Genomic DNA, 25,622 nt, shown 5'->3' on the forward strand with positions numbered 1-25,622 from the left:
ATGGATGGACCTGGAGCGTATAGTGCTGAGTGGAGTATGCAAGACAGAGAAAGACAAATGCAATGTAATTTCACTTATATATGGAATATAAAAAACAAAATAAACAACAAAAAAAGAGTGAATATGATTGGGAGAGGCTATCTCTGAAGTGAAAGGAAGAGGGAAGAGGGATGCGTGTCATGGATAATTGACCCTTCCTTGGCCCACATGGTGTGCAAGGTGCTTTCCTTACATACTGCAGCTATCTTAATCCTCAACACAGCTTTGCACTGTAGTACTATCCCCACTTCACACAAGGAAACTGAGGCTTGGCTGGTTGGGAGGGAAAATATGCCCAGGGTAACAGACAAGACACTGCAGAGCCAAGGTTTGGACACAGCCTATAGAGCCCAGTCTCTTGTTGGCATTCTCAGTGCAAGTGGCTGCCTTACCCAGTCATCCATCCATCTTTGGGCAAATGTGACCTTCTCCAAATGCAGACAAACACTAATCCCAATTTTAAAGGACAATAAAGTTAATAAAAGAAAGCACCAATTGAATTGGAACAAAACAAAACAAAACATTATTGCTAGGAATATCAAATTTTCCAGTTAACCACTTATTCTTAAAGTTACTTCAAAAACCATCACACACAAAAAACAAAAAACAAACAACTATATTGATATATTGGAGGAGAATCTTCAAATATACAATATGCTTTTGTTTTGTTTTGTTTTGCTGTGGCAGTATACTTTTTTACTAATTGATCTAATTAAATTCTACAGGTAAGAGTTACATCTGTGAAACATAAAATAATATTATTGTTTAGCATTGAAACACAAGCCTTATAAAAAATTCTGAATCATTTGCAAGACATGTTATCAAACTCAATTAAGTGGATGTAGATTGCAATCAATACTTTGGAAATGTTTTTCAATTGCTATTAATTATTTTACAATAATTAATTCATCACTCAGAAATTATATAATTTCACAATTAACAAAGAATTTTCAAATTAATTATTTCATTTTTATCTTGAAACTCACAAAGATGTGATCTAGGTATTATTTGCATTTTGAAATGAGATTATGCTAAATGGTTTTACCAAAGCCAAAATCTAATAAGTAAAAGATCTGGCATTTAAGGCTAGTTCTTCTGACCCTTAGTCCAGGATTATTTTCACTGCTCTGTCCTTCTAATATTTATAAAGCTCATTCATTCACTCATCCCTCAGTGTCTGGTGCTCTGCTCGGAACTGTGGCACAGATCTGAGGAAGAAATATTGTAAACCTACAATTACACAATCATCTAAACTACACTGAAAGTGAAGTTTGAATAAAAACAATTTTAGATAACACAGAATCTGGTAAACTAACTTCTAATAAATATACTTGAGATGCAAGAAAGAAAATTAAATCAGAAGGAATGGTTTGTCAGATGTAATAAGCAGACATCAGTTAAGCACATAGCTAATCTAAAGACATGTTTACAATATAAAAGCAACCACAATTTGTGCATATTTAGAAAAGGTTAGAATTGAAAATCATAGACAACAGTATTAACTCTTTGCTTATTTGGGACAAGAAGAGAGATACTCTAAGTTTAGACTTGTTAGAGATATAAGATATTAAGAATACATATGTGGAAATCTGAATAATGGCCCCCAGAGATAGCTATGCCCTAATCTCCAGACCCGTGAATATTATTTTATATGGCAAAGGGACCTTGCAGATGTGATTAATGATTTTGAGATGGGGAGATTATCCTGGATTACCCAGGTGGGTCCTAACTGTAATCACAAGTGTCCTAATAAGAGATTTGAAGACAGCTGAGACAGAAGGAAATGCGATGAGTGAAGCATAATGTTAATTTCTGGCTTTGAAAATGGAGGAAGGGAGCAGGAGCCAAGAAATGCAAAGAATGTAGCTCTAGAAGCTGGAAAGGAAAAGGAAACAAATTCACGCCTGTTAGGGAAGGTCATCAAGAAGACATGATGGTTGGTTTGACCCACAATCTGGACTGAGGCAATTGGAGCCTCCTCACCCCTCCCCTGTGCTTTGAAATGTACACTCTGCTCCGCTTGCCTCCCCCATCCCCAGAAACTGCTCCAGTGATATAGCCTTGAGGTAGAAATGTGATGTTGAGACTATCTGGATGTGGTATATGACTGATCCCAGTTAAAGCCTCCTAAAGTGTGCGACGGACCCCAGTTACGACCTCTGTATAAACTTAAGATTTGGCAAGTGGGCGCAGAGATCTACTCGTTTGCAGATTCCCAATATGAGCTTTGTTAGTAAATTCCCTTCTTTATTAAACTTCCAACCTACCACCCTGGAGTGGCCTGCCTCTTTCTTCAGTCTCTCCCTGCCCTCTGCTTATGGGGGCCTGTTTCAGATTACACCTGGGAAGCTCCAGAAGAGGTTGCAACCCAACGACGCCTGAGAGCACCTGGAAGGAGCACAGCCTGCTGTCACCGTGATCTCAGCCTAGTGATATTGCTGTCAGGCTCTGGCCTCCAGAACTGTAAAAGAATAAATGAGTGTTGTTTGAAACTACCAAGTTTGTGGTAATTGTCACAGCAACCAAAGGAAACTAATATATTAAAAATCATGAGTTAATCACTAAAAGAATTGATGTGGAATATATGACTTATTTTCAGGGAATACTTATACCTTCACTCCTCATGTTTTTAGGAGTGATTTTTATTAAAGTAATACTGGGTACTCAGGTCATTATTTTCACTCTTCTCTTGTAGGGACAAAATCACAGGCTATCCCCAACTTTTGATGGCTCAACTTACAAATTTTCAACTCTACAATGGTGTGAAAGTGATACGCATTCAGTAGAAACTGGCTAGGCTAAGCTATGGTGTTCAGTAGGCTAGGTATATTACATGCATTTTTGACTTAATGATATTTTCAATTCACGATGGGTTTATCAGGATGTAATCCCAGCGTAAATAGAGGAGAATCTGCATTTCTCTATAGTTTAGGAGAAGCAACTTGTTGGTTTGCAAACTGGCCCCTGTACAGGGAAAGCAATGAGAGACCAAAGAAAGAGACCACTCCTGATGCCTCTCCAGATTGGCAGGTGGCAGGTTTAATAAGCAAGGGAACTTATATACTAAGCTTATTGTGCGCAGCCATAAGACTAGATCTCCGCACCCACCTGTCAGACGCTTAAAATATTCTATAAGGCCTTAACTGGGTTCAGTCATGTAGACAGACCAGATGGTCTCAACAACACCTTACTCTCTCAGGCCACAGCCTTGGAAAAGCTCCCACTTTGGGAACAGTGGGCAGAGCATGTATTCCTAGGACAGGGAGGGGTGAGGAACCTCTGATTGCCCTCGTCTAGTTCTCAAGTCAACTGGTTGTCATATCCCTCGATGACCTAACTCACCCATCATTACTGAACCCTTAGTTCAGCCCCTTCTAATCTTCCTGTCTTGGGATCTCCTTATCAGCAGAGAACATATTTTCTACTCTGTTCCTCCCTGAGGAAGGAGTCTTGTGGTTACTCAACAATGTTAGGAACCAGGTAAATCTGTCTAATTCAGGAATAACAGACTTAAAGTTACATTCTCCAAAACCTTTATTAGTAATAAAAGTGGTATGCCATCTCCATCTGCCTTACTCTATTGTCTGTCTCTCAATTGCTTCAGAACACACATGGGGAAAAGAAAGGTATTACATATTAGTTTTTTGAAATCTTAATTTTCAAACAGGTAAAGAAAAAAAAGATAGGGCGACTTGATCAATTCAACAAACAGCAGAGAAAGAAAACAAAAAGAAGCAAAAAAAAATGGTGGGTCACGTATAAAAGATACGATCAGAACAAAAATCCACAGAGAATTTAAATATAATGAGTTGGGGGGAAATACACCAGGAATAAATTAACCTGAGGAAAATTGCTATGTTAATGTTCATTGCTCCATAAAAAATGCCCTCTAACTCTCTGGCTTAAATGAATTGTCTTTAATGATTATTCATGAATCTATTCATCAGTTAACTAATTCAACTGCAGGATGAGCACAGTTAAGATGACTTACCTTTGTTTCACAAAGTTTGTCATCTTCTAGCAGACTAGCCAGGGGTTGTTTGCGTGGTATGGTAGAGCTTCCAGAGAGAAAGCAGCAGCACACAATACGTCTGTGACCTTGGCTTAGAGTAGGCACATCATTACTTCTGCTACATTCCAGGGGCCAACCCAAGGCAGAAAGGCAGCCCAAATTCAAGACGTGGGGAAATAAATTCCACCTTTTGATGGGAGAAGCTGCAAAGTCACATTGCTACATGCATGGTTACACAAAGGCCATTAGTTAGGGCTATCAGTGTAATCAACATAGCACATTCACCTCTCTTAGAAATTGATAGATCAGAGGAACAAAAATATTGGTAAGGATATAGAAGATTTAACAATGTAACTAACAAGCTTGATTTTTATAGATATGTGATGATAGATTATACAGATAGATAGATATATCTATAGATAGATAGATGGATAGATAGATAGATAGATAGATAGATAGATAGATGATAGATATAGGAACAAAAATATTGGTAAGGATATAGAAGATTAACAATGCAATTAACAAGCTTGATTTTTATAGCTATGTGATGATAGATGATAGATAATACAGATATACATAGAGATTACACAGATATATAGATATCTATAGATATAAATATGTATATATGTATACATATATGTGTATCTATATATGTGTATATATATATGTGTGTATATATACACATATGTGTATATATATATATACACACACATATATATATATATATATATATATATATATATATATATATAAAACCTTGCATGCAACAAATAAACAACAAATTTTCTTTTAAAGTGTATATGAAACAGTTACACAAATTGAGCAGAAAAGCAACCAGGGAATTCAACAGTTTCCAAAGAACTTGTCATTTAGGTCACATTATTTTATCAGGGCAACTTCATTAGAAAACAACAAAGAAAAAAAAAAAACCCATACATTTGGAGACTAAAAGTACATTTCTCAATAACTTATAGATTAATGAAGAAATCATAATGGTAATTATAAATATTCAGATTTAAAAGAAATAAAAACACTACATAAAATTTATAGCGTGATAAAAGAGCAATTGCAGGGGAATTTATAACTTTAGTTACAGTTATTAGAAACTAAGAAAGACTGACATTAAACAAGCTAAGCATCCACCCCAGGAAGCTGATAAAGCCTGAAAGAAGAATGAAACATAATAATAATAATAATAATAATAATAATAATATTGTTTGCAATCATTGAGAATATTCTCCAGCCACAAAATAATTATAAAAATAATTTATTACTATTGAAGCAATAAGTACTATAATACTATTTGTAGGTAGACCATGATAAATTAAAAGTATATATTGAAAAGCCTAGAGCAACCACTAAGACTGTTTAAAGAAGCAGCATAAGTTTTGTCAATAGTGGAAATAAAATAAAATCAGAAAGATCTTGAGGGCATTATACTAAGAGAGATGTCAGACAGAGAAAGACAAATACTGTATAACTTCACTTATATGTAGAATCTAAAAATATCAGACTTGCACAGTATAGTGATTGTAAACAACGATATTGTATTACAAACATCAAACTTGCTAAGAAACTAGAACTTAATTATTCCTACCATAAAAAAGAAATGATAATTATATGATGTGACAGAGATATTAGCTAATGCTACGGTGGCAATCATTCTGTAATACACAAATGTGTCAAACCAACAGGCTGTATACTTAAATTTATATGATGTTACATGTCAATGATATCAATTAAATAAATAAATAATATAAAAAGCCAGATTTGTAAAAACAGAGAGTAGAATGCTGGTTACCAGGGGCTGGGGAGTGAAGGAATTGAGGAGATGCTGTTTAAGGATATAAATTTGCAAACAATGAATAAATAAGTTCTGGAGATCTAATGAACAGCATAGTAATTATAGTCAACAATACTGTGTGATAAACTGCAAAGTTGCTAAGAGACTAGAACATAATTGTTACCACCACAAAAGATATATCTGGAAAATCCCTAAATATTTGAAAAGTATACAACATTCTTTTAAATAACCCATTAAATAAAGAGGAAGGTAAAAGAAAAAAATTATAAAATACTTTGAGGTTAATGAAAATAGAAAACACCTATCAAAATTTGGGGATCCTACTAAAAGAAACTGCACAGAGGGAAATGTATCATATTAAATGCTTATATTAGAAAAGAAGAAAGGCTTCAAATCAATGATCTAAGTTTCCACCTTAAAGAACTAGAAAAATAAGAGCAAATTAAACCCTAAGCCAGTATAAGGAAGGAAATACAAAGATAAGAGCAGAATCAAATAAAATTGAAAACAGAGAAAAATCAATGAAATTAAAAGCTGGTTCTTTGAAAAGATCAATAAATGAGATGAACTCCTAGCCAAACTGATCAAGAAAAAAAAAAAAAATGAGGTGCCACAAATTACCAATCTCAGGAGTGAAAAGCAAATCTATAACTATAGGTCCCGCAGGTAATTAAAAGATAATATAGAAATAGCATTAATAACTTTCTACCAATACATTTGACAATTTAGAAAAAATGGACAAATTCCTTAGAGACAAACTACCAACACTCACACAAGAAGAGAAAGATAACCTGAAGAGCCCCATATCTATTAATAAAATCAATTTATAAAGACATTCCAACAAAGGAAACTCAAGGCTTAGACGGCTTTACTGGCAAATTCTATCACACATTTATGGAATAAATTGTATCAATTATAGATAAACTCTTCTAGAAAATAAAAGAGGAAGGAATGTTTGGTTTAACATTTGAAAATCAGTAAGTGCAAGTCACCATATCAACACACTAAAGAAGAAAATTCATATGACTGTCTCAATAGATGGAAAATAAGCATTTGACAAAATTCAAAGAGCTTCTTGGAAAAACCCAGGTAACATCACACCTAATAGTGAAAGACTGAATGCCTTCCCCCTGAGATCTGAACAAAGCTAAGATATCCACTCCTACCACTCTACATTATACTTAATTATTTACTAAGGTAATTATTAATACTGCCAATTTAGTAATGAACAAGAAAATACATAAAAGTCATTCAGATTGGGAAGCAAAAGAAATAAAATTGTCCCTATGCATTGTCTTAACAATGACTGTCTACATAAAAGCTCCCCAAAATCAGACACAAAAAAAATGTTACTAGAATAGATATGTAGCTGCAGGATACAAGATCAGTGTAAAAAATCAATTATATTTGTATACACTAAGAAGGAATAACTACTGGAAATTAAAACAGTACTCATTTATAATAGGACCAAAAATACATGAAGTACTTAAGTATAAGTATAAAGACCCCCTCCAAAAAAACAAAAAAGTTCAAGATTTATGTACTGAAAACTACAGAATACTGATGAGAAAAGACAGAAATAGCATGTTCATGGAGACTCCACATTAAGCTGTGAATGCTCCCTAAACGGAACTATAGATTTCACACAACCTCAATTTTAAAAAGCAGGATGTTTACGTATAAAAATTATATATATATATATAAATTAACACGCCATTCTAAAATTATATGGAAAAAATGAGAATTTTTTTTTTTGGGGGGGTGGTCACAACTCAATTGACAGTTGGGTTGAGCACTAGGACCTGAAACTTATCAGGCTGCCTTGGGTGGAGCCAGCACAGAGTTAGAAATAAGATCACTTGCGGAAGAACCTGGAAACCTGTGTAGAAAGAAGCCTTGGTCAGTTTGGCGTCATCAACGGAAGACATGCATCTTCTGTGCTACTGTGTGGAACCCATTCCAACAGCGACGTCATGTGGCAATGAGAAGCAAATGCAACAGTGTACCAAAGAAGTTACTGTACTGTCACAGCTTGGGTGTGGAAGCTGAACTTTTTTGGGGGACTGCATTGAGCCCCTAGAGTTCTTGGACAATTCTAAGTGGAGATGACCTCAAAGGCATGAGATTCTAGATTTGTGATAATTAGTCAAGTGGGTATTCAAAAAAAATTAATTGGAAAAGTAAGAGATATGACTGTACTTGTACCCCGAATTTGTGATTTAATATTAGATGTTATCATAAATAGCATAACTATATGGTAACTTTACATATATAGAGAGTTTATAAGAATTTGTATTAGTTTTCTATTCCTACCACCACAAATTACCACAAATTTAATGGCTTAAACAGCTTTATTACCTTATACTTCCATAGGTCAGAGGTTAGATAACAGTCTCACAAGGCTAAAATTAAGCTCTAGGCAGGGCTCTGTTCCTTTCTAGAGGCTCTAGGGGAGAATCCATTTTCTTGTCCATTTGAGTTGCTGGCAAAATTCAGTTCCTTGTGGTTGTAGAACCGAGAACCCTGTTTCCTTGCTGGCTGTCAGCAGGGTGCCAGCCATATCTAGCACCTAGAGGCCACCTACATTCCTCACCTTTGAGCTCCCATCTTCCTTCTTCAAAGCCAACAATGGCAGCTTGAGTCCAACTCTCAAAGAATCTCTGACCTATGCTTCTACCCTCACCCTTCCACTTTTAAGGATTCACGTAATTAGATTCTAGGACCCTCACAGATAACCACAGATAACTTCCCATCTCAAGGTCTTTAACTTTTATCACATCTGCAAAGTCCCTTTTGTTATGAAAGGTAATATATTCACAGGTTCTGGGGATTAAGCTCTGGATATTTTGGGGGGCATAAGTGGGGCTATTATTCTGCCTACCCCCGCTATACCGGATTTTTTTGACATTTAAAAACCTAATCTAAAAAACGTCTTGACAGATCCAAGATGGCAGAGTATATAAAGAGTATATAAACACTGTGCATGCTTCCTTCCATGAACACATTAAAATTACAACTAAATTATAGAACAATCACCTGGAGAACCATCTGAAGTCTGGCTGAACAGAAGTTCTGTAACTATAAAGAAAAAGACATGTCAAGACTTACCGTAGGAGGGGTGGAGACGTGAAAACGGCTGGCCCCAAACCTCTGTGTGGCAGTTGAGAATCAGGGGAGATATCTCAGCTGCAGAGATTTTCCCCGGAGGAGGGGAGGGGGGCCCCAGTCCCACACTGGCCTCCCAAGCCTGGAATACTAGTGCCAGGAAGAGCCCCCACATGTGGCTGTGAAAAAGGGGATTCCAACCAGCCAGGTGGGACAGAAGGCTACAGGAAACCCAGACATCGTCTTAAAGGGCCCATGCACCAACTCACTCACGGGCACTCACCTTGGGCTCCAATGGAGGGACAGTGACTTGGGAGTTGTCCGAGACATACGAGGGCAGACTGTGGTGTGTGGCTTCAGAGCACGGGCTGGAGGACAGTCGCCATTTTTGCTGCCTGTGCTACCTTTCCCATGCAGCCAGCAGGCCAACACCATTTTTCCTGTGTTGAGCCCGCCCCCACAGGCCAAATCTGAATCTGATTGGTCTGGTGAGCTCTGCTGACTCACCCACCCTACACAAGCCCCCACCCTACACAAGACCCCCCCTACCCCCGCCGCCGCTGCCGGAAGTACTTTCTCCTCCAGTAGCCATCCTCATCCACATTGCACTTTCTTGGAAAACTATGGGAGTCCACAGGCCCCAGGTGCTCTGAGACTTCTACTGAGTATCTCCAGGCTCAGCACTGACACCAAACCAGAGTCTACATTAACGTGCTGACAACTCTTTCCAGTCTAGTGACTCCCTGAGACCCTGCCTCACCCAAATCCTGCTCTACACGAGGCTTTATCAGTAGCTGAAACTTAAGGGAGAAAGCAAGTGGCAGCAGGCCTCGGAGTGTCCTGGCTTTTTGCAGAGCTCCCCCAGGCCTATAATTGGCAGCAGCTGTCTTCAGAACATTAGCGGGGTCTCTCCCACATGTCTCCAACTTTAGCACAGGCAGTGAACAACCACAGATCTGTTTGTAACTCCTATGATATAGTTTCCACCCTGCCACACGCAGGTTACCTGGACCTGCACCAGAGCCCCTCCCACAAGGCCCTAAAACCATCAATTTTTTAAGATAGCATTTACCCAATCATTCCTAACATATTCTTTGGTCTGGTTCCTTATTCCCCTCTATTCATCCTATACTAGATTTAACCTGGGGTCAATGAAGGGGTTTCAATAAACCGCCTGTGTGCAAAATTTCATGTGTATGCTTATTTTTCTGGGGAAAAGATCCAAAGCTTAGATCAGATTCTCAAAGTACTCTGTGAAAGACCCAACCCTGAGGGGCGGCAGGGGGTGGGAGTGGGGGGAACTACAAAAGTGTGAATAAATTTGTTGCTTTCATACAACATACGTTTTCATGCTTCCACATTTTTATGTATCTTGTTCGGTGAGACTGGATGATGTGTTGGAAACAGTACAGGCTTTGGATTTCCCTCAAGTATCTGACTCAAGCTAAAACTGGATAAGTGGTGACAGAATTTAATAATAAGAAATAATGAAGAGTAAGAAATTTGATGGGGAGCCACCAAGATGAAAGTAATTCAAACAAGTTAAATTTGATGAACCTTCAAAATAGCCAAAAAATCCAGGGGAGAACAACTTAACTGAGTATCTAAGAAAGAAAAGATAGTCATATTGTCCATAATAAAATTAAAAATTTGAATATGATAAAAGTTACCATAAACTACATGGACGAACAAAATAAGAGGAAATTCTGGCACACACATGGCAGATTATCAACAAGAAAGTCAACCCCACAGAACAGAAATTATATTTTCACAGAAAAGAGCACTCTCAAATAAAAAATAGCTTTATTCACTATAGCCAAAAATGTTGTCCATATGTGGATGCACCTAGAAAACATTATACTAAGTGAAAGTTACCAAGCACAAGATCCCATTTACATGGAAGGGGATGTGGACTGACTACAAAAGGACATAACTCTCGTGTGTGTGTGGGTGGGTGGGGGGGGGATGGAAATGTTCTTTATCTTGGTTACTGACTGAATCTATCTGTCAAAACTCCTTGAACCATACACTTAAAATAGATTAATTTTACTGAATGTAAATTATATCTCATTAGCAGATTTTTAATATGCAAGAATACATACTAAGTTATTAACATGTGATAGGAAAGGAGAAAAAGGCAAAAAAGGCAAAAAAATAAAACTTTAAAAATTGTATGATCTCATTTATGCCTTTATGAAAAAATGTATGTACACACATAAAAAAGCTTGTCAGCTATCCAATACTGCAATCCAATCCTTGTATCCTTGGCATGTTTCAATTCAGGGGCAGATCAAGAGATGGAAGCCAGATGGTAATGGAGTATGGCGAGTAGGAGATGCAAGTAGAAGTCAGTCTAGCAAAGTATTGGTTAAACTGTGTCCTTTCGCTTTGGAGCAGCAATGAAGAATGAATAATACAAGGCATGCTGTAGACACTATAAGTGGCCTCAGGATTCCAAAACAGTAAGTCCGAGCACATCTGTTTAAAATGATATTTCTGAGGGAATCCACATATAGGGAACAGCAGCGCCTCTTGGGGCATAGGGTAACTAACATTAGCTGTTCTGGAAGGAGCCAGTCTGGGCGTGAGCTGATTGTGCGTCAAAGGCAGCCCGTATGAGCAAACAGCTCATTTGAGCAGACAGACAGCAAGCCTGCCTGGTTAAGGAAACCCCAGATTTCCTAGAAATCAGCCTGGGCCTCTGTTGACTATACAATTATTCATAGCAAAACGGAGATAATGCCATCCAGCTAGTTTTATGTTTTAAAAATTAGTAGTAATGTATAGGCACAAGATATTACAAATAATAGGTACTCAATTAGTGAGAGTTGTATTATTATTCCCCTGCCTAGAAAGGACTCTGAAACATACTAGGCAATCACAAAATAGCTGTTGGTTGGATGAATGGATGAACAGAACTATGAACAATTCTAGTGAACTGCCTATCTTTCCAGACTGAGCTTAACTATTCTTTTCTTTGGGAAGCTACCGAGCTACCTTCATCGCAAGCAACACTCATTTTCTCAGTAATGCAGACATCAGAGCCACATTGAGTGCCTGTGCTTGAATCTTGGCTCAACTATTTATTGTGTCTTTGGGCGAATCACAAAAATTCTGCTCAGCTGCCTCAACTATAAAATGGGACTTAACAATAATATCTACCTCATAGCGTTTCTGAAAAGATTAAAGGGGTTAATACAAAAATATATGTTAGACTATCTGGCACATAGTAAGCATTCAACAAACAGTAGCAATTTTTATAGTGCTATAGTACACTTTTACAAATCAGTTACTTGTGTAACCCATGAACATAAGCTCCACAAGAGCAGGAACTTAGGTGTGTTTTGTTCACTGCCTAAAACTATGCCCTGTGATCCAGGAGGCATTCAAGAGTTACTGAATAAATACCTACCTGCCAAAGACACAAAGTGCCACAATTACATATATATATTTTTTTCCCCCAAAATTAAGAATAGGGCTTTGCATACAGTAGATGCACAACAGATGTTTGTTGACTGGAGGAATGAATGGAGATGATCAAATACAAAGTGATTTCAGACTACTGACAGTACCACATCAAGGAAGCAAAGAAGAGATTTAGGAATATTCCTGTTTATCTTTATAAACTTTTATTTAAAAAATAAAATTATAAACAAAATACAGAAAAATATTGACACCTGTGATAACAAGAAAATGACTTCTAATATTTAGGGCAGTTTGTTATCCCGGAAGAGCAAAATCATGAGTTTATAAAGAAATATTATTGTGCAAAGGAGGGATGTACTTTTTTAGGTTCATTCATAATAGGTATTTGGCATGGACAGAAAAAGTGTTTCTACGTATACATTCAACATTTTGCAGCATATTTACATTCAAGTTACATTTCCAAATTCTATGCCAAATATAGTCTAACTCACCATCAAAAGTCCCTAAGATATTACTAAAATTCTGTTTATTTGGTAGGAGTACATCATAATTTTATTAGGAAATAATTTTATGTTCCTACTAGTATTTTAACTAGTATTTAAAAATCAATAGTATTTTAACTACTTCAGTAAAATTCACTGACCTTTTCTTCCCTGTTGAAGCCAAGCCTCTTATAGACAAATTAAGCACCAACTGAAATTTAGCCAGTTATGAAGTTATATAGAATTTTTTCCTCCCTCCTTAGAGATATTGTTAAAATTTTCAATGAAAGGACACTGGCATTGATAAGTTATGTCTTCTTTTATAGTACCTAAGACATAGTATGGATCCAAGCTGCAGAATTTTAACTTCTTATTGAAAGATGGCTGAAGCACGGTTCTCTTTCAGTTGTGATCAAATTCCTCACCAAAATTAAACACATTAAGAAACCCCGTTTTCTGAAAACTTTTCTCCATTTCCCCCCACACATCCCTCAAATCAGACTATTTACTCATTAACAACTTGTGAATGTGTTGCTTCCCTTTTCTAAGTTACATTGGGGAAGCTATCCTAGTTTCCTGATGATCTTTCCATTTCATTTTGTAAATTACTATTTTAATAAAATCAACATAAATTACAAATATCTTCCATCTTTGCCACAGTTCTTTGAGAAATTTATCCTAACTTTCTGAAGGGTTAAGATTCCAAGGGGCCTGTCTATCTAGGCTTGGGAAACAAATTGTCAAGACTAGAAAATTCTCATGCGTCCAAGAGATTCTAGACAAATTAATCTACTCATATCAATCTTCCTTAATTATCTCAAATCAAGTTGAATTTTTAAAAAGTCTAGTAAGATGATTAATGACAAAACAGGGGAGACAGATGAATTTCATTTAGTTGAGCTCTTTCTTTCTAAGCTACTTCAGGTTGTAACTTCTCCTCCAGAGCATGATGACTGGCAGTTGGCAGTAGGTTGCTGAGTTGATACCACTTCCAATTCAGATTCACGAACAAAAACCACCACGTCACCACTTACATTTATAAGACACTGTGCCTATAAGAACAACAGGACATGTTCAGTCACAAATTCAACAATACGCTCATATTCTTCTGCTACATTAGGGGCACTATTCTATGGTTACACAAGCATAGGCTTATAAATCATCAAAGAAAAGATAGACAACCCAATAGAAAAATGAGCAAAAGATAAGAAGGCAGTTCACAGGAAAGGCAAATCAAGAAACCCATTAATACAGTTATCTAATTTTTAAAGGAATCTTTAACAATTTTAAGTGAATTATCTTAACAAAACTGATAAATTTATTCTAAAATTTAACCTAACCAACATTCTTTTGCCCCATTAACATAATTATGCTACTCATTAAAAAAAAAAAAAAAAAACCACAACAAAAAACAGGGCGACCCAACCATGGTGTACTTTCCACCAGAACGGCATCTAAACCCAGAGGGCATTTTTAACTCCTCAGTAAGCCAGCACTGTATTCCAAAGACCCACCAAGATGGTGGAAAGAGCAGTAAATTAGGAGTAAAACTTCCAGAAGTATGTAGGAATAATAACTAGCACCTGGGATCTGAAAATAGCATCTGACCTATGTATGACAATGGTTATCAATATATTCATTAGAACATGTCCTAAACATCGAGAATCAAAAAGCTCCAGAAAGAGCAAATCTCTTTAGTGGGGGAGGGTGGCAGGCGGGAAGGCCATGGGGGAAATTCGCAGGATCCCCTGTCAGAGAAGTTTAACTACATCTCACCTGGTTCTTATTTGGATTCTCCATGAAGACACACTGCTTCATTATGTAGGAGACAACAGCATTCCCTCCTAGTGCAGCAACATGAGCTCTCACCATTGCGAACACTTCAGCAATAAAAGCATGGAGAAAACCACTGACTCCTCCTTCCTACATAATAATGCACAGGAAACTCAAACTCTATACATGTACACAGGAATGAATATAAAATGTCAAAGAATATATATTAAGACATCTTAAATGATCTTAGTGGAATGCATAATTTTAATATCCTTCATAATGGGCATTTATTGAATGCATGAACAAACCAACCAACCTTCAGTAGACATTCTATGACAGAGATGACCACCCCTATTGTACAGATGATGAAATCGAAGCTCAAAGAATTTGTAATATGCCCGTGACTAGCTGTGACTGATCCCATAGCCAGTGAGCGAATGGCAGAGCAAGAATTCAAATTGTTCCTCCATCTTCAACAGCTCCCTCTATCAAACCATTCCCATCATTATTCGAATAAATTGATGGTAAACAGAAACAATAAAACCTCCCTGCTATGCATATTTCCCATTCTGAACCATATTCCAGTCACACTTGCCCTTTATCCGTTTCTCAAAGGTGTCAAGCACTTTTCCTGCCTCAGGGTTTTTGCACATACTGTTCCTGAGGGCACCTCACCCATCTTTCCACCAGGATAACTCTTATTCAATTCTTCAGGTCCTGGCTTACATGGAACTTCCTCAGAGATACCTTCCTGGACAGTCTAATCTAAAGCGAGTTCCCCCAGCATATTCTCTGATAGCCTCTGTTGTATTTCTTTAGTTTACTTAACATCACTAGTAGTTACATACTGGTTATATAATTATTTGTTTAATGTCCACCATGCTCCAGTTCCACTGGACTGTAAACTTCCTAGGTCAGCGACTGCATCGGTTTTGTTCCTTACTATACGCTAACACCTAGTTCAACAGGTGTGTATACTAAGTATTCCATACTAAGTATTGCTAGGAATGAAATCCAGTACTTTGAAGACCTTTTTCATTGTTCAAAAACAAACAATATAGAAAACAAAGGATAGCAGATTGCTTAAAATGCTTTTCAATCTAAGTTTTTCACAAATTTTACTAGAGGTTATTTACAGTCTAGGAAGAAATTTCCAACTTTACACTGGAAGTTAAGTGCAAAACTAAATGCACTGTTAGAAAAACATTTGACTAGGTCACCTCTTTCTGAACAAGTTGTGTATAATTTTGTAAAAATATCTCTTTTTGTAATTAAGGAATTGAGCTGTTTCAGCCTGTCTCCTAGTTTTCCTCCCACCTTTTAAATTAAGAAATTCTGATGGCAGAGTAACAGAGGGGTAAGTTTGAAAAGATTTTAATGACTCTAAGCAAAATATTCATCAAGCAATGAATAAATTTGGTATATTTATGCCATACAGTTAATATTATAAATCTCTGTTGAAGGAAAAATCTACCGTGAAGCAACATTTTGGGGTATGGTTGCTTAATAGAGAAGGCACTTAGGAAATAAAACTTTATGGATTTAAAACAGTGCCATAGGCATAGGCTATTAAGAGCAATTAGAAAAAGTTAATTCACCAATATATGCCAGCTTCTCACACCCAACTTTCTTTGTCAAACTTAAATGGACTTAGAAGTGTCACCTATTTTAATTCTATAGTAAAGGTTTCTGAGAACATCTTAATTAAGATAGCTTCTTTTCCATCTCAACACAATTAGAATATGATTGAAAAACTACTTTATCTTAAAGGAAACATGTGTCTAATTAATTTGTCTGAAATTGTTTACTCATTTACACAAAAAAATGTCTTATGTTTACACTGTGCTGGACACTGTGTTATGTGCAGCATAGTAGCACGATTTTCAAAAACAGTATGTAGGCTATTATTTCTAACAAAGTATAAAAACAATGCTAGTGAAACAGTGGGAAAAAAGCATAGCTAAGTCATCTTTATAATGAACACACTGAAAAAAATACAACTGCTGCTAAAGTAGAACTTGAAGAGTTTACTGAGTTTCACTTCACATCTCAATCATTAAAAAGTTTCTCTATTCATATTAATTTGCTCAGCAGCTTGTTCCATAAGACAACAATATAATTTTTTATTGAGTTGAAATTCCTGTGTAATGAAAAACAGTAATAGCCTGATTAACTTTGATCACATCAAGTAAAATATTATAACTAAGGTTATTTAAAATACAAATTAAAGTTTAAAGATATGCAGTGCAAGAATTTACATAAATGGTATTCTCATATACTGATGGAGTGAAAGAAAATAAGTAGCCTCATTCTTTTTCAGAGGGAATTATATAAACTATCCCCATAAATAACACAGCTACAATATTGTTCCCTGCTATTTCTGAATATAACCCTTAAAAATTGCTATTTAAATATGTTGGGGAAATAACTACTCAGAAAACTAAGCTTTTCTTACAGGGCTATTTTAAACCTCTAATCAAACATGGGCAAATTTGTTTTATTTATCATATGATAAGGATCTAGAAATTTTAATAATAAATGGGCTTAAATTCAACACAACTCATGATAATACTAGTTATTGTATGAAATTTGGTAAATCTAATCTGGAACCAATTCAGACAGGTTATTGAAAAAAAATGATGTGTATATGTGTTATTTTTGGGGAAACAAATTTGATTTGAAACATGTTTGCTTTTTGTCACTACTATCTTCAATCAGACAAAATTCACAAAAATAATGAAATAACATCTATAAAATTACCTCGCGTAGAGACGTGGTTTCTCGAATGAAAAACATGTTAATTATCCCAAGATATTTTGTTATTTTTGCTCCAGGAATGAAAGAAAGAGGAGTCATCTTAACAACCCCTACTGTAGAATTTGCACAAGGTGGAGCAGAACGATTCCGGAAATTTCCTTCACCCACTGGACTTGTTTTTTCAACTGTCACAGCTAAAATTGAAGAAAGAAGAGAAAGCATCAAGATCAGATGCTAGTAATTCAAGTGTTCCCAAAGGTTTCGGAGTAAGTGGTGACAACATTCAGCTGTCTGTGAGGCTAAGCCATGTCATGAAAGAAAAGAAATTATCATGCAGTGCATGCAATTAAAAAAGAGAGAGAAAGAAAAACATAAGAAATGCTGGAATGGAATTCTTTTGGAAGAAAAATGGCATTCCTGCAAAAGAAAATGTTGATGCAGTGTAGCTACACATACAATGATCGTTATAAAGTGAAGAAACAGAAAAAGCGGCAGAGCAATTAAAAATTATCTGCTGTAGGAACAAATTATTACAAAGAGAGTGTGAAAGTTGTTATATTTCCCAGTTTTTTTCCATCTTTTTCAGATGACTTCATCACTGTCAACTTGTAGATAAACCTTATGTTAACTAGTTGCAATAGGTTTCTTTTCCAAACCATTTTGATTAAACTCATAATTTTAAAAACTTAAAAAATGACCTTGGCTGTTTAAAAGTTGACTGTTTGTACAATAACAAAAATAATAACTACCACTTATCAAATAACTATTATAAGCCAGACATATATATCGAATCCTTAGAACAATCCAGCAACATTGGTATCATTAGCCCCATTTTACACATGAGGAAACCAAGGTTCTGAGAAGTTAAATAACTTGCCCAAGGTCACACAGCTATTAAAATGGCACTTCTAGGATTCAAAACCAGGTCTGGCTGGTTTTATATCCTATGATCTTTCCCCTAAAACATAGTTCCTTCCCTATTAATGTACTGTAAATTCTTTCACTCAAATACATTTACCTCAAAATCTACCAAAACACATGCAGTATAAATAAAGAACATATAATGATCTTGAGTCTAGCAGTGAGATAAGAGTTAACTACTTTCTCTCCAGAAATACCTCCTTCTTTCAGCCTTCTGGATATCACACTTAGTAACTGACATATGTCATATGCTACATAGTACCTTGGGTCCTGGGAGAGTGTCTCTTCAATAAGAGCTGACCATTTCCTTCCATTAGATGATATTATCTATTTATATACTTTTAAGAATACCTTCACAAAAAGTAAAAATTTAGAAACACAATTCTACAGTTAAAAATTAACAAATCTAAAGGCCCTGCAATAACTTTTGCTAAATGACCATTAGAGTCCGCAGCTTTCACACTCCAATACATGATTGATTGGCAATATTATTACTGGGTAGAAAGGTCTAGCCTTCACCGCTGGGAAATCAGGGATATGCTTCTCAGATCATAATGTGGTAGAAACATCCGCCTACTTGTCTTAATTGATCCGCGCCTTATGGTCTGAGCTTTCAGTTTAATGAGCTCTATCCAGCTGCTGCATCTGTCTGCAAAGGAACTGTAATCAACTGACGTTGCTGGAAACACAGACAGAAAACAAAAGAAAAAACAAAGAAAAAAAATATGTATGACGTCTCTTACTCGTCATAACTCCTTCCGATGAAGTAACTTAACTGTAATTTAGAAAAAGAATGGTCCTTATCAAGTCAGGTAAGAGAGGCAGTAAAGAGTCAAGCTTTAGACACTGATTTGTCCAAAACCAAGTTCTCAGCTGGCTGAGCATTTCTGGTGTGTTCTCTTAGGGAAAACGAAGTGGGGTTCAACAGAAATATCAAGTGAAAGGACCATATACTGTGTTTTCACTAATTTTATTTCCCATTCTTACTTCACAATGTTTTAGCACTTTGTATTTTAGAGCTTTTAATTTGCCATCCAAACTTTGTGAATAACTGCCTTCCCTACTTTGATTTTATACTAAAATCAAAACTAAAACTGAGAATCAAATGTTGAAAAATATTTTTAAAAAATCAATAGTTGACTTATTTTTTATTAAAATATCTTCTTTCTACCATCAGTAACAGGAAAGCCAAAGGGTTGTTTTTATCAGTATTTTGTTTCCAAGTATGATTTTGGTAACAAAGCTTATGATTACATAAGATACAGGGGGTTAGATGTGAGTCTGAGTTCTCCTTTTGAAAAGAATAACTTTTACTACCACGAAGCTAAAAAAAAAAAATGTTAAAGAGCTAAAATTTTATTTTTAGAAACTGGGAAACTATTAAAATGCTAAAAATGTTAAATATTAGTTTAATTAATATTTTTAAGGCATACTCTAACTATAATAAAGCCACATTTTGGTGTCTATTCTATTGTCCAGTGCATTTCTTCAATGTCTGTATGTTTATGCACCACCACACTAGAATTTCACACCTTTGGTGACTATTTGCTTAATTAGACAAACTCACCTCTCTGTGCAGCTGGTATACCTGAGTTAGAACTTGCACTCTCCAGGTGTTCTAATAAGACAACATGAACAACATTAGCTTGGATGCTAAATACAAGCCAGTATCTCTTCTTTGCTGTTTGTAAATATTCTCGATAAGCCAGACAACTAGAAGGAAATTTTTATGGCTTCATTACAAAAGCAAACCAAATAGAAGTATTTAGGTTTAAAAAGCAATTTCTATTGATTAATGAAAACTAGCTCCATTAATCAATATCATGCCAAGGAAGACTACTTGTTACTATAACAGAAAAAGTTTCAAAAATTTTAAGGACATGAGGAAACATAAACACAACAACAAATGTTAGTATGATGAAAGCAGGATGTAAGAAAACTGAGCAGAGAAAAGGGTCAATGTATTGGGAAGTAAATCTGAAATGAAACATGGAAGGGAAATATTTGTGGGGGGAAGAGCCAGTGAGATAAAAATTACACATAGGGCAATGATGGATGTCTCACAGATAAACACAAGCTCTTTGCTCTTCACTAGCCATAACCCTCCCTCTCATTCAAGGACTTCACTATCAAGAGCTCCCTCTGGTGATATCAAAACTATGTGAAATGAAAAAGTGACAGCTAGCCATTGAAATAACTAGGAACCCCAATCACTTCCCTTTCAGTGACCTCACAAAAGTAGACCCAGAATTTTCCCTGATATTTTATATTGTTACTATAGATACCTAAGGTATTGTACAAATTTAAACAGTACTATAAAAGAAAAAAACTTCATCATCTATTTCTAATGTTCAGGCTCTATCTACATTAGCATATTTGGAATAGTGTTGTCAAGTTAGGAATAGTGTTGTAATAGTGTTGTCAAGTTAGAAATAACTTATAAGAAACACTGAGAATTATTTGGGTCAGCTGGTTTAAAAAATAATTGTAAACTAAGTAAATACATATTTTTGTCTCTGCCTAATGTGCTGGTCTTTGGGTAATAGTCTTAAATTAATAAAAACTACACTTTTCAAAAATAAGATTTGTACAGAATGTTTCTGGTAATTGGGTGGAATGGAAGTTTCTCCCATATCACCACACCATTTTTTAAGTCATATGAGACTATCAACTAATAATGGAGAATGTACAGTGCTCTTATAATATAGAGCTGATGAATACATGGGATCACTAGGTGGGGTGCACAAAATGCCTTGAGGGTGCTACGTTGTGGACATGCCCTGACAATCATGCCCTCAGCCTGTAGATCTAGACAAGGAGAGTCCTCCCAATTTAGGATCCTGAGTGGCACTGGAAGCCCAGGAGGAGATGGAACCTACAGGAACAAGACCAGAAGAGAACTGACATTCAGAGGCTTACCAGATCTCTAGGGACAGCTCAGCACAGGGCCAGACCCAGAGACCTAACTACTCCAGCTGGGTCCCAAGGCTCTCATACAGCCCGTGCAGTATACTTGGTGAGTGTAGAATAATAGAAAATACAGTTGGCATTAGGAATTCTGTGAATTTTTTTTAAATGTGGAAAGGGGGGGAAGCTAAAAAAAAAAGTAAAAATTACTAAAATGAAATCGTCTTCTATATATCAATATTATCTGTGTAAAATGGAATTCCCCAGTAGCAACTGTATATAATTTAATGGCAAATGCCCACAAAAAGAGCTTAAACGTACAAAGTATCTGTTCCCATCTCTAAAACATATCAAATGAAAAAAACAAAGGTACACAAATGTGTAAAATACGTGTTTTAAAAAAAGGAAAACTAGGATATCTTTACAAAGACAGATAATAAGATAATAAGTTATCAAGAGTAGTTGCCTCCTGGGAAGGGAAATGAAAGGAAAGGGAGCTTTATTTTGGATGATATTTTTTTTCTTTGTAGGATTTGAATTTTTCACCATGGGCATTGATTTCTTTTCCAAAAAATTTTTACAAAGGATGGGAAGAAGGAACATACAAGTGAGGGAAAATGTTTATACCCTTCCATCAAATATGAATGTATCTAAACTAAAATCTGAAAAAAAAAACAACAACAAAAAAACTTTTAAAATTGGAGATATTATTAACGGAAACGGTAAGGGAGGTTTTTTTTCCAATCTCTCTTAATAAAAGCAGGTTCACCTTTTAACATGCTTGCTATGATCTTAATTTTTCTCCCAGAGAAAAGGCCCAAGATGAGCGGGTCCTGGCAGCAGATGAACATCAGCACCTCGGACTGGTTTGAATACCTCATACAACTAATGACCTCACGTTCTCAGTCACTGCTCCTTCAGATTACAGTTTGGCTTCCCAGGTAGTAGGATTTTAAAAACAGAAGGTACTACAGATATAAGCTGTCTGGCTCACTGACAAACTAGTAATTCTGGTTAAAAAGCAATAAAAAAATACACACTCAATATCTATGCCAATACTAAAAACAAGACCAAAAAAAACACCACATTTCATATTCAGGGGTAGAAATCTTATTAAAAGTATCTCAGGCTTTGTTGAGGCGTTAATGCTCAGTTGTGGGCCACCTGTATATGTATTTGGAAGAGTTGGAGAAAAACACTTCTTATCTTAGGTCCCCATTCTAGCTGCACACAGTCTCAAAAGCCACACAGCAGCCCACTTCTCTCACGATTTCCTTCCCTGCTAAATACAAGAAAAAGATCACTTTGCTTTTTTACAAAGCACAAGTAAGTGATAACTTACTTGTTATCCCCAAATAAATGACCCAAGAAAGTTAGCAAGGCAAACAGAACATGCAGTTTTATTATTCTTAGTACACTCTAGCAATATTTAACAAGCCCTACAGGTGTGGGGAGGGCACTAACCTAGGTTAAAAGTTTAGTGTAAGTGAGCATATTGATGACAAAAAGAAACAAAATATGGCAAGGATACTTCATCCTTTAATTACACATGGTCCAATGCTTCTAAAGTTTGTGGCTTCTCCATTCTCTTATGTAATTTGTCATAACAAATGACGAGGTATTGATTAGCTATGATCAAGTTCTACACTGACCATTAACTGTTCTGACCACTTATTCACTTTGTATCATTAGAATTTACAGAACATCTTTGCTCTGATAAAAAATATTTGAGACAATTCTGGTCATCTTAAGAAAATTACTAAAACTGAAAAAATTCCTGAAACTTCTGAAAAGGTTCTTTGGCAGATTAAAACATGTGCAATCTGGAGTCTTCAAAATTTATGCTGTATTTTCCTATTTAAACATTCTTGTTTTAAGTTATTATGACCAAAATGTGTGTTTATGTTCCTCTAGGCATTTCTATCAATCTATAATGCATTGATTGGCTAAGTCTTATAACTGGCCTAACAACTGAGTCAGATGTTTATAAACATCCAGTATAAACTATGTCCATAACGATATTCAAATATTGGTGGATTGATAATGAAATTGCCATGTTATAGTTAAAAATTATTAAGGCACAGAGGAAGATATAAATAGCTTCAATTTGTATAGTCCACAAGGGAAAAAAAATTCACTATAATACACATGTAATACCTCATTAGAGGACAAAAAAATTAGCTTCTCTATTTGGGTCATTAAAGTTTCCAACTACTCTTCCCGTAAGCATCCTGAGGTGACCTCTGAAAATGGTTCACCATTCACTTGACCCAGAGAACCCTAAAATATCATGAAAATCAAGAGGTTCAAATCTTGTTCAATTTAAGAACAATCGTGGAAATGCCAGGCCATCATGGATATGCATATCAGAAAAGCGACCAAGTATCTGAAGGATGTCATTGTACAGAAGCAATGTGCTATTCCGTTGTTACAAGGGCAGAGTTGGTAGGTTTGCCCAGACCTAAGAGTGGGGCTGGATTGAGGGTCAGTGGCCCAAAAAGAGTGTAAAATTTTTGCTGCACAGGCTTAAAAATGCAGAGTGATACTGAACTTGAGGGTTTAGATGCAGACTCTCTGGTCACTGAGCAGAACCAGTGAACGAAGCTCCCAAGAAAGATGCTGCACAGAATTTAGAGCTTGTGGGCGGGTAAGCCCATACATGAGCTCCCCCTGCCACACTGAGATGATCCTAATGGAAAAAGGGCAGATTTTTCCAAACCAGAAGATGTTGCACAGAACAAAAAGATCTCTCAGAAGAAACTGAAGAAACAAAAACTTAAGGCCTGGGAGTAAATGCAGCATCAAATAAATGCTAATAAAAATAAAAAATAAAAATAAAAAAAGTCCAACTAAAGATGTACAACATCCTAAACCACTTGTCTTTTTATTTCAGTCTACCTTTTCCATTTTCCTGCATCCATTACTAGGTATCCATTCCTCCTCTCACTACCATCCTTTATATTCTCTCTTCCAAATTATCTGCTTTCTGTCAGTAACCCAATTAAATCTTTCTTTGTTTTTTACTCCCTTTTTTTTTACTTTTTACTCTTCCTCTGATTTTGGATTTCACTGTCCTCAAGCTGCCATAAAGAAGCTAATATTCCTTTACCCTACTTCTCCATCAATTCTCTTCCCTCTTTCCCTTCCTCCCTCCATCCCTCCCTTCCTTCCTTCCCATTTCTTAGATAACTTTTTCACACCTCTCTCTCTCTTCAGTTTCTACTTTCCTCTCACTCTCCTTCCGCTCAGCATCTTTCCCCTTTCAGAACTTCTCATGGATTGTTGTGGCCATAAATAACATGGAGAACTGTAGTGTTTTTTATTGTTGCTAACATTTGGTCATTGTGACAAAATATATTGTTCAAACAAAGAGAAAAAACAGACATGCACTGAATTGTTAATATATAAAGATATTTTAGTATAAAGAATTATATATACTTGTAAGAAATCAGAACCATTAGTTGGCAGGAAAAAAACAAAAGCTAACTTTGGAGTTTTAGGAGTATTTCCAATTGCTAGTTTAAAACATGAGGCAAGTCACTAAATTTAAAGTTAAACTATCTTTTAAAATCAAATTTAGTTTAACAAAAATAAAAAGGAACTCTTATAAGCCTACAATAAAAATAAAAATAAAAAAATTTCCGATGTGTATACCTAATTAGGGAGTACAGTATATTAAGGGTATAAGCTAATTTGTTTTCTTTTATATTAAAATCCAGATTTTGACCTATGCTTGTCACATTAGTCAGCAGCTGCATAATGAAAAGAGTACTCTGCCAGCCTAGCGTATGCCACTGAACAAGAGGAAATTATCCCAGCATAAAGCAAAATGAAAGCAGAAACAAGGTGGGTGTAAAAAACTTTTCTTCTATACACGTCTATCAAACAGTATATAAAAACTAAAACTGACTTAATTAAACCTTTTTAAAGTCTTAAACTCTCAGAATTTTAATGAAAATGATTACCCTATTATACATGAGATTTATAAAGTATTTGAGATATATTTATAGTGGTATATGATTCACACATTTTTGTCATTAATGTAAGTTCTTAATTCTATCCGCTATCTAATATCTGAAGATTTAGGTTTTTAGGTATGTATCTAAAGTAATATGGTAACCTTTTATGAAAATGACACGTATAAAATTCTTGAGATTAATCTTGAGAAAAATCATGAGAAAAATCTTACTGACTTTTTTTTTACTTTTCACCCAAATTGTATTCACTTAGATTGCCCATTTTTACTATATTTGTTTTTTTCTGTGTATGTCATTTTTAAAGTCTCTTAAAACCATTTCAGAGAAAACACAAAGTATAATATTAATAATTTGAAAAACATCATGAAAGTGGTATAAAAAAATTTGCTATAGCCACGTTCTTTCTCATAACACAGCCT

At 35.7% G+C, this 25,622-nt stretch overlaps 1 protein-coding gene across 20 annotated transcripts in view; it reads right to left on the reverse strand.

Annotated features, from left to right (window-relative positions):
* Positions 1–12,566: 12,566 nt before the first annotated feature.
* Positions 12,567–25,622, reverse strand: part of C2CD5 (C2 calcium dependent domain containing 5) — an 82,840-nt gene continuing 69,784 nt past the window's right edge. For 12 of the 20 annotated variants that reach the window (XM_088798368.1, XM_088798354.1, XM_088798361.1 and 9 more), the window contains 5 exons: positions 19,887–19,937; positions 18,897–18,998; positions 17,402–17,592; positions 14,645–14,791; positions 12,567–13,920 (listed from right to left, as the gene is read on the reverse strand). In XM_088798368.1, coding sequence (XP_088654494.1) covers positions 13,789–13,920; positions 14,645–14,791; positions 17,402–17,592; positions 18,897–18,998; positions 19,887–19,937 — 623 coding nt within the window. In that variant the 3' untranslated portion in view covers positions 12,567–13,788. The remainder of the gene's footprint in view (positions 13,921–14,644; positions 14,792–17,401; positions 17,593–18,896; positions 18,999–19,886; positions 19,938–25,622) is intronic. The other 8 variants (XM_088798384.1, XM_088798346.1, XM_088798386.1 and 5 more) reach the window with 3 other exon arrangements.

This window comes from Rhinolophus sinicus, chromosome 1 (genome assembly GCF_057876585.1).
Source record: "Rhinolophus sinicus isolate RSI-liver-muscle chromosome 1, RSI-T2T, whole genome shotgun sequence".
Lineage (NCBI taxonomy): Eukaryota > Metazoa > Chordata > Mammalia > Chiroptera > Rhinolophidae > Rhinolophus > Rhinolophus sinicus.